Source organism: Ischnura elegans, chromosome 1 (genome assembly GCF_921293095.1).
Source record: "Ischnura elegans chromosome 1, ioIscEleg1.1, whole genome shotgun sequence".
NCBI classification, from domain to species: Eukaryota; Metazoa; Arthropoda; class Insecta; order Odonata; family Coenagrionidae; genus Ischnura; species Ischnura elegans.
The window spans coordinates 150,421,868-150,435,490 of record NC_060246.1 but is presented as its reverse complement, the minus strand read 5'-3'; the positions used below and the strand labels follow the sequence as shown (position 1 = coordinate 150,435,490).

The window sequence follows — 13,623 nt, the reverse complement described above, 5'->3', positions numbered from 1 at the left end:
ATTAATTCAAGAATATAATTTTGAAGTTAGATTCTGCGAGGGAAAGAAGAACGTAGTGGCGGATATACTTAGCCGCTATCCTTATGACACCAAAGAAAAGGGCCAATTTCCACAGGAGGAAACAATAATAGCGATGATCCTAGCAGATCAACTATCAAGAGAGTTGAGAGAAGGGTTAAGAAATTTAGGAAGACGCCAACGCAGTGATCCAAGATGGAATGAAATAATTGAACAATTGCAGGGAGGAGTAGTAAGCGTCCCGAAATACCAACGCACACCCAAGGGATTGGTAAGGATTGCGGGTGATCGACGTAAATTCTGCATCCCACAGTCTATAATAAGACGTCTGATAAAGGAAACCCATCAAATGTATGGTCACATCGGTGCGAGAAAACTGTTCCAAATGCTAGACGAGCAGTTCGCATATCCAAAGCTTCACCATGAAATCAGGAAGGTCACGGCGACGTGCGAACAATGTCAACTCATGAAAGCACCTAACAACAGCCTATTTGCGGAAATGCAGAACGTAGTACCTGAAGGAATTAACGACTTGGCATGTATAGACATCGTGGGCCCGCTGGTCAAGGGACAATATGGACATCAATATATCCTAACGGTGATAGACACATTTTCAAAATATATAAAATTATACCCTCTCCGAAGAGCGAATACGTTGAATATTCTTAAAATAGTATTCGAGCGCCACATCCCTACAGTAGGGAAATGCAAGAGGATCTCAAGTGACAGGGGTACACAGTTCACTAGTCCAGTATGGGCAAAAAGACTAGAGGAAGCAGGAGTGAAACCTGTATTCTGTAGCATAAGGCATCCGCAGGGCAATTTGGTAGAAAGGTACCATCGAACTTTGAAAACATTGCTGAGGATATTTTGCTACCAGAGGCATAACACTTGGGTGAAATGGTTGGCTGTCGCTGAAGCCTGCATGAATGACACCCACAACACGACAACGGGAGTGACGCCGACGGAGGCACATACCGGCCGAAAGCCAGAAAGAGCTTGGGATGAGTGGCTAGAGATAGAAGAAGGGGAAATGAAGATCAGATATTCCGCGCTTGATTGAAGAAATTAAAAGGAAAATAATTAATCATGGAGAAAGAAATGCAAAGCGACATCGCCATAAGAAGCGGGGCAAGACTATACCATTGAAGGAAGGAGAAATGGTGTTAGTACGTACCTGTCCCATCTCAGACAAGGAAAAGGGAATATATCACGGATTTCTGCCGTTGTTCGAAGGTCCATTCAGAATCCACGAGTTTCGAGGCGCAGCTACTTGCTTGCTTCTCCATCCAATCACAGGGAATGTTAGGGGTGTATTCCACATATCCAACTTAAAGAGGTTTAACCAGGAAGGAGACAACACACACACGCAAACACCACAACCGTCTTAACCCAATTTCAGAAGCAAACTATGGACGGTAGATGAAGAAAAGGGGGAAGTTAGATCGCAACGAATACATTGTAGGGACGGTAGCGAGCAATTATAACGCGAGTAATAATCCTATACTGACGGGAGAATAAATACTTTGTAGCATAGGGGTCAGTTGCAGGACAATGAAAGAGCAACTTAGGGGATTTGCGCGTAGGTCAATTAGATAAGTGGCAAAAGTAATTACACCCTGGAGAGATGGTGGAAGGGTGATATGACAAAAAAAAAAAAGAGGGTAAATACATGTGTAATAATTTGATATGGATTATTACAAAAGTGTTTTGTTGGTTATTTATTAAGTACATAGTTAATATTTATATGCTTGGAATAAATGATGACAATGATGAATGAATGAGTAAAGTGAACGAAAAAGGGGAGTGATAAGTGAAGGAAGTGTGACAAATAGAATAATAAAATGCCAGTATTGAGTGAACTGTGTTTATGTGATGGAAAGGGGGAGTGAAGTGCTCTGGCTTTCAGCTGCAATAGAAGAGGTATGAATGTGTTTTCAAAGTTATGGTTTCAAGTGTTCATTATTTTCCTAAATATTATTAGCAATCTGGTACATTATTCATGTCAAAGCCGATGTTATATCTGATCAAATGGTCAACGAGGCATATTCTGCTAATGTGACATGACATGTGTTCCCATTGTAAAAAAAAAAATAATTACAATTAATTTAAGAGGGAAGTTCAAAACTGAAGGCGTTGGGGCCACACCCATAATACTCTGTTTTTGAAGGCTTTGAAAAAGAAAATTACATGTCATTCCATTTTCTTTTCCAATGGGGCTAATGTAAACAAGCTGCCATGTTGTTTATTTAAATGAATTAAAATTAACAATAGTAGTGAGGAAGCAATAATGGGAGGCAATAATGGTAGTGAGGGACGCAAAAGAAAAAGGGCAGTCGTGTATGGAGAGAAGGAAGAGATAGACGTGTTGTAAAAGATTGGGAGATAAATTAAAGTACTGGTGTATTGAGAGACCGGAGGAAGAAATACGGAAGAATTCAGGATCGGCAGAAAGAAGAAGAGGACGCAGACCAAAAGCAGGACTAAGACCATAATTTCTTCATCCTCATATTTAACTGCCTGAGTTTTTTTATTTGTGCAGCCTAGCCAGTTTCTTCTGTTTTTCCTCGGTTGTTTACAATAGATGTGAGGGTGAATGATGGTATTCCAAAGGTCACTGCCTTCTGCCTGTCCTCGTTGATGGCTAGGAAAATTGCTAATTATGTGGTAATGTCAAGCAACCGCCTTCTTTTATTTCATGAATCCATCATCAGCCTATGATTAATTAAGTAATTTTCATATTTTTTCATATTTTATGGCAAATAATTGAAAATACTCCTTATTATATCTTTTAGAATTGATTTATCTTTCTTATAATATGTGACTTGTTAAAGATTGTAAAAAAATAAATAAACACGTGACTACTACAAAAAATAGACAAAAAATTGAGCATAATTTTGAAAATTTTGTTGAATTCCCTCTCTCCAAAATACAATTGCACGTAGCGTTCCGAAGAAAAACTCTGTTGAGAGCACACAGAAACGCTAGGTCTGCGAAAGGACGTTATTTTCGGATGAGAATGCTGGGCGAACTACTTCAGAATGTGGCGGCGACGGTAAAAAATTTCATTACCCTACCGCGTATCAGCTAATTAGCTGTCTCCTTCACCTAACACTGTCGCGCATGGATTGATTTTCGTTCAGTATTGCTAGAAATTGAGGTCCCGGACTCCCGATGGAAGAGTCAGATTTCGCAGCAAAAATACGCAGGCAAGACATATGACTGTCGCTAAGCGCAATAAATTTTAAACTACGATCGTTCACGAAAGCATCGAAAAATTACCAAGGCGGTAGTAAGAAAGTGCTACACCGGGAAATTTGGGAATAAAATAATTGTGAAAGTGTATTTGATTTATTTCAAGTCGCGGAAAATTCATGAAATATTTTCATTTTAGAAGCGGAAGTAGCAATGCGGTCGAGTAATTCGGTCTCCATGGATGGGAGTGAAGTTAGTTGAAATATTTCCGTCAGCAAGTGATTATTGGCTGCGCTGGTCGCCTCTCTTATTAACTGAACATAGTATGTAGGCACTTACAAGAAAATAAAGCCATCAGTAAAGAAAGCGAGTGCTATCGCACGATTTTGACCATGATTCGAGAAAAAACTATGTGTTCTGTCCTCATTTACCGTCACTTAATATGATTAGGATAGTTTGATGCCCTAACTAATGGTTAACTTGAAAATTATTAAAGGTGTATAAGAAAAAATAAGCGTGAAACATTTATCTCTGAAAATGTCATTCCATGTAGGTAATTGCGGCTCATTAATGGTCTATAGTTGTCTCGGTACGATTTGCGGAGGTAGTTAGGCCGTCTCGGGGCTGTCTTGATGGTACGATATATGGAGGTTTTACGAGATAAAGAGGTTCACTATATAGAGGTTTGCCTATATATTTACATGTAAATCTGACGGGACCAGAGGGTTGGTACGAAGTATGGAGGTTTACGATGTAAAGAGGTTCACTACATAGAGGTTTTACTGTATCATGTTTTATTAGTGTTACATAATAGTGTTTTATATTTATTGTGAGCCAAGCTTTTTATTGAAACAGTTGATACCGAATATAATGATTATAAGTATCAAAAAGATAGAAATGTGTGCGTTGTAGTGCTGTATGTGATATGATGAGCAATAAATATGTACAAGTAAGGATAATTTTGCTTTGTTTTCTATATAAATACCTCTAGTAAACCATTTTCCACATGTTTTCGCTATTCTACGCTGACAGTATTTGAAAATTTTAAATGTAGCGAGGCAGGTTGTTGTGTTTCCTAAACTATAACATTTTGGGAGTTTGTAACATATGTTACTAATTGCTCACACGTAGGTATTTGCAAGAATAAATATGTACCATTCACACATTTACCGTAACGTTATTTTCTTTACGATTCTTTTCTGCATAGTAAAATTTCCTTTTTCCACTCCCACATGGTGTATTTCAGCTTTTCGAGTATAAATGCATGTAATACTGAAGTTGCTAGTTATGTTTTTCCATACTCATCATGCATTCACCAATGAAAGTAAGCATCCGTAGTGCAAAACATATGCCATATATATCATCAATGAATACAGCGGCCGTTTGTATACAAGATTACCTACATCTAAAACATAAAAATGCTTTGGTGTTACGCATTAGTCTCTCCTTTTTCAATGGTATAATATACTGTTTTGTGTGTACTAATGAACAAATATATCTGCGATGGATTTAAATCGATTTATCCACTACCAATTATAATTTCAATGCATCGATTTCTTTTATTTGAAAGTTTAACTTTAATGATGAATGAGTAGCCCTTATTACAAGTGCGAATCGTTTGATTTCCCTCTCGTTTTTTTTTTTAAACAAAGCATTTCTATTGGTTCTTCACGGTATCGCCGGCTTCGGATTCAATATTTTTCATACCTATCTGCTCTTCCTATCCGATACTGAGAATTAGAGTTTTCTCCAGTAGCGGTCAGGAACTGATGTTTTCTCTGCCAAGTTACAGACTACAGTCAAGAGAAAACTACGGTTGAAAACACTTTCTCTGGAGAAAGGAGATTTCAAGTTACGGACTTAGGCCCCTGGCTACGCCCATGCATATATGAATGAACACTTATTGTTACACATCAAAGAAAAGCATCTTCAGGACAGAAAAACAAGTTATAGAAATAGTAAAAATAAGAGGGACCATAGATACCCTCAGAACAAGTACGGTGAGCTCTATCGCCTCAAGAGTGAAACAGAAAAGTAGCCTCCAATGGCCATGGTTAGGGTTCACATCACAGGTACAAAACAAATTACTACAGTAAACTCTTGATTTTACGAAGCAGGATTTTACGAAGTTTTCGATTATACGAAGTGATATTGCGGTCCCGGTGAAAAGCCTATGCTAAATACATGGCGCTATTCGATTATACGAAGTTTCGATTATACGAAATTTTTTGAATTTACGAACCTCGGCTCGGTCCCTAGGAGCAAATGGCATTCGTTTATACGAACTACGGCGAAAAATTTGTCAACAAAACTAGTTACGCCGGCGTAAGTAGCTAAAAAATCAGCGCTTCCAACTGTGGTCCATCAAAAGTGCGAAATCGTAAATGATAATGCAACTTTGGAGAGAAATGGGTCGCCAAAAACCTCACTGTGGGAATTTAGGGGGAGTAGGAGTTCAGTTAAAATATCGCGGCTGACATTATGCCCCTATTTACGTGCCTGTTCGTAAACATAGCATCGACAATAATTCGTAGTTTAACATGTCAGGAAGGTCGCGCGGAGTATGTCGTACACCCCTAATTAACCCTTTGCACTGCTGTGAACGTACTTCGAAGACTACTTGACTACTTTTCGCCGAAGCACTTCGAAGGGTCCCTAATCCGGGACCCTTTCCTCGACGAGCTCACCCTCGCTGGCCCCTGAAACTGGGCTATTTTTTAATGCATTACCTGACGCAACCCTGGGTTTCAAAGGGCAAAGGTGCCATGGGGGAAAAACAGTAAAGTGCGTGTTACTGGGGGGCTGTGCGTCAACCAAACGGGCACGGACAAAATAAACCCGTTGTCATTGGGAAATTTGAAAGGCCACGGTGCTTAAAACATGTAAAATTGGAAGCCCTCCCCGTTTTTTACCATGCAAATAAAAACAGCTGAATGACCCGAGAAATTTTCCAGCAAACGGTTATACGTCTACAGAGAAAAATTGCTGGAGAGAACAGCAAAATTGTTTTAATAATGGATAATGCCACCGTTCATAAATACGTGGAAGATCTAAAATTAGCTAATGTTCGAGTCCTCTTTTTACCCCCGAACTCGACTAGCAAGTCCCAGCCCTTGGACCAAGGCATTATCCAGGATTTTAAAGTCCTATACCGGAAGAAGCTTGAGCGGTATTACTTGCGATGGATCGGTATGTATACATTCATCTATTTTGCTCATGTGCGTTTGGATATCGATTTAGATATTTTTATTCATGATTATCATTCCTTCAAATCTATTTGCTACTTTTATAAATGGGAACAGAAATTAATAACATCCCGAAATGGACGTTGATACATGCAATCCGCGCCATAATATCTTTTCGTGTATATATCGGCCTTTGTGAATGAACAACTTAAATATCTTAAGTACTGGGCTCTATTTACCTCCAATTTATATTTCAGGCTTCTCGTAACGAAAACGCACTTCCAAGTCTAACCATGAACTTTCTTCTCACGCGCTTCCCCGTTCTCCCATGCTGGGGTTCTGTCTTTCCAAAGCCGTCCCTTCCCTCCTGCCGCCTTTGGCTGATCTTGCTGACACCCACCTTACGCATCCCAAACCCCTCCTTCCCCAGCATTTCCCATTCACTCCCTCCCTAAGGAGACTGAGCTTGTGTGCGTCGCAAAAAAATACGGCCCCCAAAAGTAGACTGAGGCAGAGCTGAAGGCCATTTCCCCACCCTTCTTTGTCCTGCCCCCTCCACCAGTCCTTGTGCTGACCACACTTCTTCCCTCAGGCAATCCCCATCCCACTCTTATTCACCCCACCCACTGGGAACGTTCCCCGATTGTGGAGAAGGGCATGGTTCATCTTTACCTGCAACGGGGGGAAGTTATTAACCGGAGAGAGGCGGAAGAAGTATCTTCCACTATCGGGAAAATGGTGCCGCGCTTATAATTGTCTCTCTTCTTCTCAGCTGACTTTTCAATTGAAATTTATTTCTTTGCTCTTTCCACACTATATTTATTTACGATTATGGCGCGACTATTTTTTAGTGCTAAAACTAAGAAAATCTTTTCTCTATGTCAATGATCCTTTGCCTAACTTTCAATACGGCGGAGAAAGGAACACGAAAACTAAATGAGGTGACGGTACAGGTTTTTGCGTGTCATTTTTTGGGAATTCACGCTAGCGAACCAATACTTAACCACGTTGAGAAATGATAAAACGTCTTTGTAGGAAAACAATCAATGTGGATAATAACGTTTCTCTCTCTATTTCTCCGATACTGTAAGATGTTTCTCCTGTCGTTTTCCGGTTGGAACCTTGCTCCTGTCGGCATAAAAGGAGAGAAACATACTATATGAACAGGTCACCTCACACCCGGTATGAAGAATATGGTCCTGATGAAGAATTGAGTCTTTTATGGCAACGTCTGCAAAGATGATGGAACACAGTAGTCGGACGGAGAACAGAATTTACTTCAAATATTCGCCAGAAGATAATCACATCCTACGTTATTTATGATCGTAATTGAATCTCAGTGAAAATAGAGCACATTCTGTTGAAAATACGAAGTAACTCGAAATATTAACTTACGAAGGTTATTTTGGAAACGGGCTAAGACCCTTGTTTTTCTTTTTTTCTCGTCACTGAGCGATAGAGGGCGACATAAATGGCGGTTAGGCCGGCTGCCGCTAAAATTCCGTGGGTGTCAGAAACAAATATCTATCTTCTGCATACTTAATAGTAGCTATTGGCTCCTAACCACAAATTTGTTACTGTTAATTCTTATAATAAACATTGCAATTCATTATTTGATTACGTTTTCTAAACTGGTCGGGAATTTCTTTAGCGATCGTTGATGTTGAAGTTATGAACAAGAAATGGGAATTTTATGGTGGTATATTTATTTAACGATTTTTCACATCATAAATCGATAGCAAAAAGCCTTTTCTATGAATTATACCGAGAATAACCACCGAAAACATTTAAATAAGACCACTAAAGACAAAAAACGGCGGAAGAAACAAAAGCGAACATTTTTTTCGTGACTTATGAAAAAGGTTTGAATTTACGAAACTCGATTTTACGAAGTGCCAATTTTCCGGTCCCACTGACTTCGTAAAATCAAGAGTTTACTGTATGTTGGTGTGCTGGAACAGGAAGATTCACAGCAGGGACTAACCCTAGCCTCTCAATCAGAAACTCTTCATAAGCACTCTCTCAACCCGACGGAAACTTTGTAAGGGTTGACGGGGGCCTCGCAAAGGTTTCCTTGGCGAGGTTTAGATACCACTTACTCTCACACGCACACACATACAAACATGTTGAGTGTTGTATGTATACAACACTCACTCCTTGGACTCCACTCAGTGAGAAAATGCTCTACGCCCGCACTGGCACTGGTAACCTGGACAATTTAAGTGTAGACTGGTTTTGAAATCAAAGATTTTATTCTCAACACAATTGAGTCTTGGTTCTTCACATCAACAATATGCTTGATGATAGTAAATGGCAGTGGCGGCGCGTGCGTATACGCATGTTAGCAAGTGCACACCCAAAGATGAATAAATTATAAAAGAAAACTATTCCTTTGCAACGCGAAGGATAAAAGTACTGTCTGCATATGCAAGAAACATGAGCCTCCGAACGCTACAGCTATCTCCTTTTCAAATTCACCGCTCTACAAGTGTGCGATCCCGTGGCATCATGCCGGGCGCATTTTCGGTCTGTGCGATCGCTTGAGGGAGCTCTGGCGGGACGAGGTAAGCGGGGGGGTATGTGCTGTTCAAAGGGGCGATGGGAGCAGACTCAAAACCATGCGAATGCGCACGCGCATGTTTTTAGTGACTGACTAGCAGGTAGTGTAGTGGTGTAGCCGCCACCTACACTACCTGCGCCCAGGATCCTAGTCCGTCTACAGAGCCATCTGTATAGCCGTTTTCTACACTACTTCCTCATAGGGTGTAAGGAAAAGAGAATGAATTTCAACTACCGTCACTTGTAAAGGTGTGTTGAGAATAATTATTTTCATGCATGCTAATATTATTTCTGTTCATGCAATTTTAAGGGTAGAGTGTACCAGTGATATGTTTTGCTTGCTATGTATTCTATTAGGACGAAATATGACGCTCATGGATTAGGATTAACATAATATAATTAAATCATCCTATATCTGCTCTAATGCACACCCTAGATAAATTACCACCAGCCGCCACTGGTAAATGGTGGAGAGAACTACAGAATATATAGGTGGAGAGGAGAGGTGAACATGAGGCGTGTGGTGAGGGAAAGTCAACATTTGAAGGTGGGTGGGGGAGAGGGAACCAATTAATGACCATTTGGAGAGGTGAGGGGCATGGAAAATTAAGGTAACAGCTCATATTATGATTTCATATTTCCTTCTCTCCTCAGATATTCTCTCATCTTGAACAAACTAAAAATCCTCATACATACCTTCAATGCTCTGGCAATGCAAAATAGAAGCTTGATAGGGGCTCCCCTGAGAACAACTTGAGAACCGGTCAAGAAAACATGTAGAAGGGAAAGAAAAAGGACCCCTCCTAGAGCACTACGAAGCTGCATAAGGGCCAATGGTGGAGATTTCGGTAAATAATCATCTTCATAATCACTGTCATCAAGAGAAGGCCATAAAAAAGTTTCATCAGCTTCCTCATCATCCTGTGAAAAAATATAGAGTAAGAATCAAACAACATGAATGGAATCAATGAAGTTGGAATTGGAACAAACATATTTTTTTGTTGCTGTTATACAATAGGATGAATGGGGAACTTGCATGAATTTTTTTATATTTCATAGGCGGACAGAAAATTATTTTCTGAATTCAGCAAAGAAAACCATATGAAAATCTAATTTTTCCTTTGCGAGATATTCAATGATAAATATAAAAAACTTTTAAGTACGCCAAAAACTCCCTCACCCCACAAGCCACTGCCGACGAAGCCTCAATGATGTCATAGGTGCCAAAATATCACACGAAGTAAATGTTGTGATTGCTTGTAAAAGTTGGCAGCAGTTGTGAGAGCTTCATTTGTGAGATGTGTTGATTATTTTCTATTTAAAGATAAATATCCGACGATAGAGGCTCGGAAGCCCTCATATTTTGTTTTATTTATAATATTAATATCTGAGTGAGGGCATAAAATAGAAAACTGGAAAGGTTAAACCAAAAATTTTATAATACCTAAATGACATTGTTGTAGGAGTCTGAGCTACGGTTGTTGGAAGGGGGATACGTTAATTGTAAGTTGATGTTATCGACGGCATCTCATTCATTTAAGTATGTAATTAAAACAATTTTGATGTTTCCTAATGTCCACTATGCTTTTAGATACAATAACTTCATCCATTTATTCATAGGTGCCTGAGAATTCGCCATTTAGGACTGCCTGTGCTAGTATTATAAGGTGAATTCCAGTCAATGCAACTTTTGCGCGCTGATTGGAGATTTCTAGGAACATCTTTTGTACCAAAATGGTGTTATTTTCAACGTGACAACTCCTGTTAAGCTACTGCTAATAATCAGTGCCAGTGGTTGTAATGCACAAAGTTTGATAAGGCTAAAAATATCGGCCAAGAGTTGTAATCATCAGTGCTCCATCATGATTGAATAATAAAAAGTGCAATTACGCTATTGATAAATGTCTAACAGTAAAGTAAAAATTTTCAGTGGCATGTTCACCTCCATTGTTCACCGCAGATATGATAATTCACAATCAAGCTATCAAGATTAAAACTGTGTGTGAAGTTTGTTTTTCTATTATATCAATGAATAGTAGTGAGAAAAGTCACCTGTGTCACTTGCGTGGGCTAATTTAAGGCTTTAAATCAGTGAATAAATAGTTGTTTTCATCACAACAAGCTCTGTTATTGTAAATTGCGTGTGATGAATATAAGAAAGGTAGTGACTTCCAGTTTTTTTATAATTGTATTTGCCTATTTGCCACCATATTTTTATGGTACGTGCTAGTATATCATTTATGAATTTTCCTATATTATTGAAATAGGTTGTAGCTTGTGTGTGTGTTGGCAGCGGAACCAATTCGCGATCCACATGTGAATTACATGCAGACTGTTTGGCTGTGAATTCGTATTCGTGAAACCAATGAAATGATGAAACTGTCACATTATCATGAAATAAAAGTTTCTTTTAACAATAAATGCATTTCTCGTGTTTCTTTAACTTTCCATTGCTTTTCATAGATTACTGCCTAAAGTTATTTTTCACAGTTAAAGAATGTGATTTTCTTGTGCTCTCTGAATTGGCAATAGCTTTCCAAACCTTTACTTGAAAAGAATGCAGAGCAACAGATTATTTGTTTTTCACAGAAGTTAAGTGTTTTTATCTATGATTAAGGCTCTCCAGCTAAGTATTCGTGATGAATTTTCAGCAGGAAGAGAATTGGACCACCGTAGGACGGATAGGACTACCTTATCCGCTAATATGGCGTCGCCAAATTCAGCAGCATGGCTCGTAAGCTTACGATCGTTATTCTTCAGTACTACAAGTTTCTTTTACATCTCGATTTTCTGCCGACGTATAGCAATAATTTGTCATAACAAATTCCATGAGAGTCATGGCATCAATTTCAGTGTACTAAAAATAGGCTGGTGTCCTAACACCCCCTGACACATGCATTTTAGGCAGTTTGCAGGGTAATATGTCGATGTAGATGAATTTCAGGTGTACTATTCAAACAAGCGGCAACGTTATCATCCATTTTTCTGATATCTGAAACATACGAAGTGAAATGGTTGTACATCATCATCCCGATGTTGCATTTTTTTGTATCCCAAGTAATAATCATGGCACTACAAAAACTTACCAAGAATAACAGCACAAACACAAGTGACGATGAGCGGCTAAATCCTCCCTCAAAACAACGTTTACAGCATGCGCTCAGTGTATTTCCCGACTCCCGACGCCAGTTTAGGCACCTATAAAGTCACGCTTTGCTTCGGCAGAGCTCAGGTGTCTACACACAGTAATCGGCTCAGAGAAATTTTTCTCAATTTTAAAGTCAATTTTTTTGATGATGAATGCAGAAACTGAAGGTATTTTTGCAAACTAATATATCCATTTTACCTGTTCATAATAGAGTTTATAGCAATCGACAACCCATGCAAGTTTCCCATTTCTGAGATAGCATTAGGTTAAAAAATAAAGAAAAAAAACATTTGCAATGGCATCAATAGTAAATCTTCCAATTAATAGCTTATATTCAAATTGCCATGAGCAATTAGCACACATATAGGCTTGTATTGTAAGCCCACAGTATGCACATTTTTACAATGGTAGAGTTGAAATGTTGTGTGAGAGGACATTTTATAACTTTGAATATTTTTTAACAGGATGAGTATATGTTTCCACTAAAAGTTTGTCATACAGTAGACTCTCATTATGACAAAGTTCCCGGGACCAAAAAACCGGAGGAGGTTCGTAATATCGAAATTCGTATGAACGTTTCTTTTAGGAATCGTCAGAAAAAAAACAGTATTTAATAAACGCAATTAAATTCCACGGAAATATATATAAACAGGAAAATTCGTTTCAGTTCCTCAACAGAAGAATACGACAAGACGCAATCGAGGGTTGATATCTTTCCGAATACATTAAGTCCGATATATGAACTGGATGCGTTCCAAGACCTTGTTCCTAAGTTGATAAACCTACAGCACGGCCGCCGAGATTTGTCCGATGACACGCAGAATGGTCTAGGGTGGGGTAGGGGGCAAGGTTGCCAGGTAAGAAAGGGAGACTCCCACAAAGGGTTCCGTGAAGAAAGGAGCCGGAAGGGACGACGAGCGTGAAGGACCCAGATGAATCACTTGTTTTGGTGATTCGAAGAAAGGGTTTGTTTTGGTTGGATCAGGCTTATTTCGGTGCGCCTTATGCAGTTGATAACACTGTGAGATCAGGCGAGGGTGTGTTTGAGGGACAGCGATTGGCTGTAAACCATGCTGGCGTGTGGTTATCTGCCCCTCCTATTGTGCCGTCATCGGGCAATTCTCGCCGGCCAGACTGTAAGAAAGGCATTGAGAAGTACGGTTTTCCTACAAAATGCAACAGTGTATCAAAATTGTGCTCTACATCACGATATTATAACTGATCTAGCTGGGCGTGCGACTAAGCTGGAGCCGAAAAAAATCGCTCCTCGCAGTAAGGAAGAACAGGCAAAACGCTGAACAGTTCCTAAATTCACACCAGATTCAATGATGCTTTGTTCAGATTGTGCCCACAGTGAGAGTTCCTCTACGCCACACTGCGTAGCATCGGCCAAATCGAAAGGCGCCAAATTCAAAATTTGAAAATTTTGAATGCTTGTATCTCTGAAAATTCGTAAATCGAATGTGTGTAGGAAGCAGACTAACAGTACGCCCAATTTACAAGCTGTTATGAGTGGGT

At 39.4% G+C, this 13,623-nt stretch overlaps 1 protein-coding gene across 2 annotated transcripts in view; it reads right to left on the bottom strand.

The window, feature by feature from the left end:
* Positions 1-13,623, bottom strand: part of LOC124172356 (folliculin) — a 35,536-nt gene that overhangs the window by 12,016 nt on the left and 9,897 nt on the right. For both annotated transcript variants that reach the window (XM_046551803.1, XM_046551809.1), the window contains one exon: positions 9,654-9,878. In XM_046551803.1, coding sequence (XP_046407759.1) covers positions 9,654-9,878 — 225 coding nt within the window. The remainder of the gene's footprint in view (positions 1-9,653; positions 9,879-13,623) is intronic.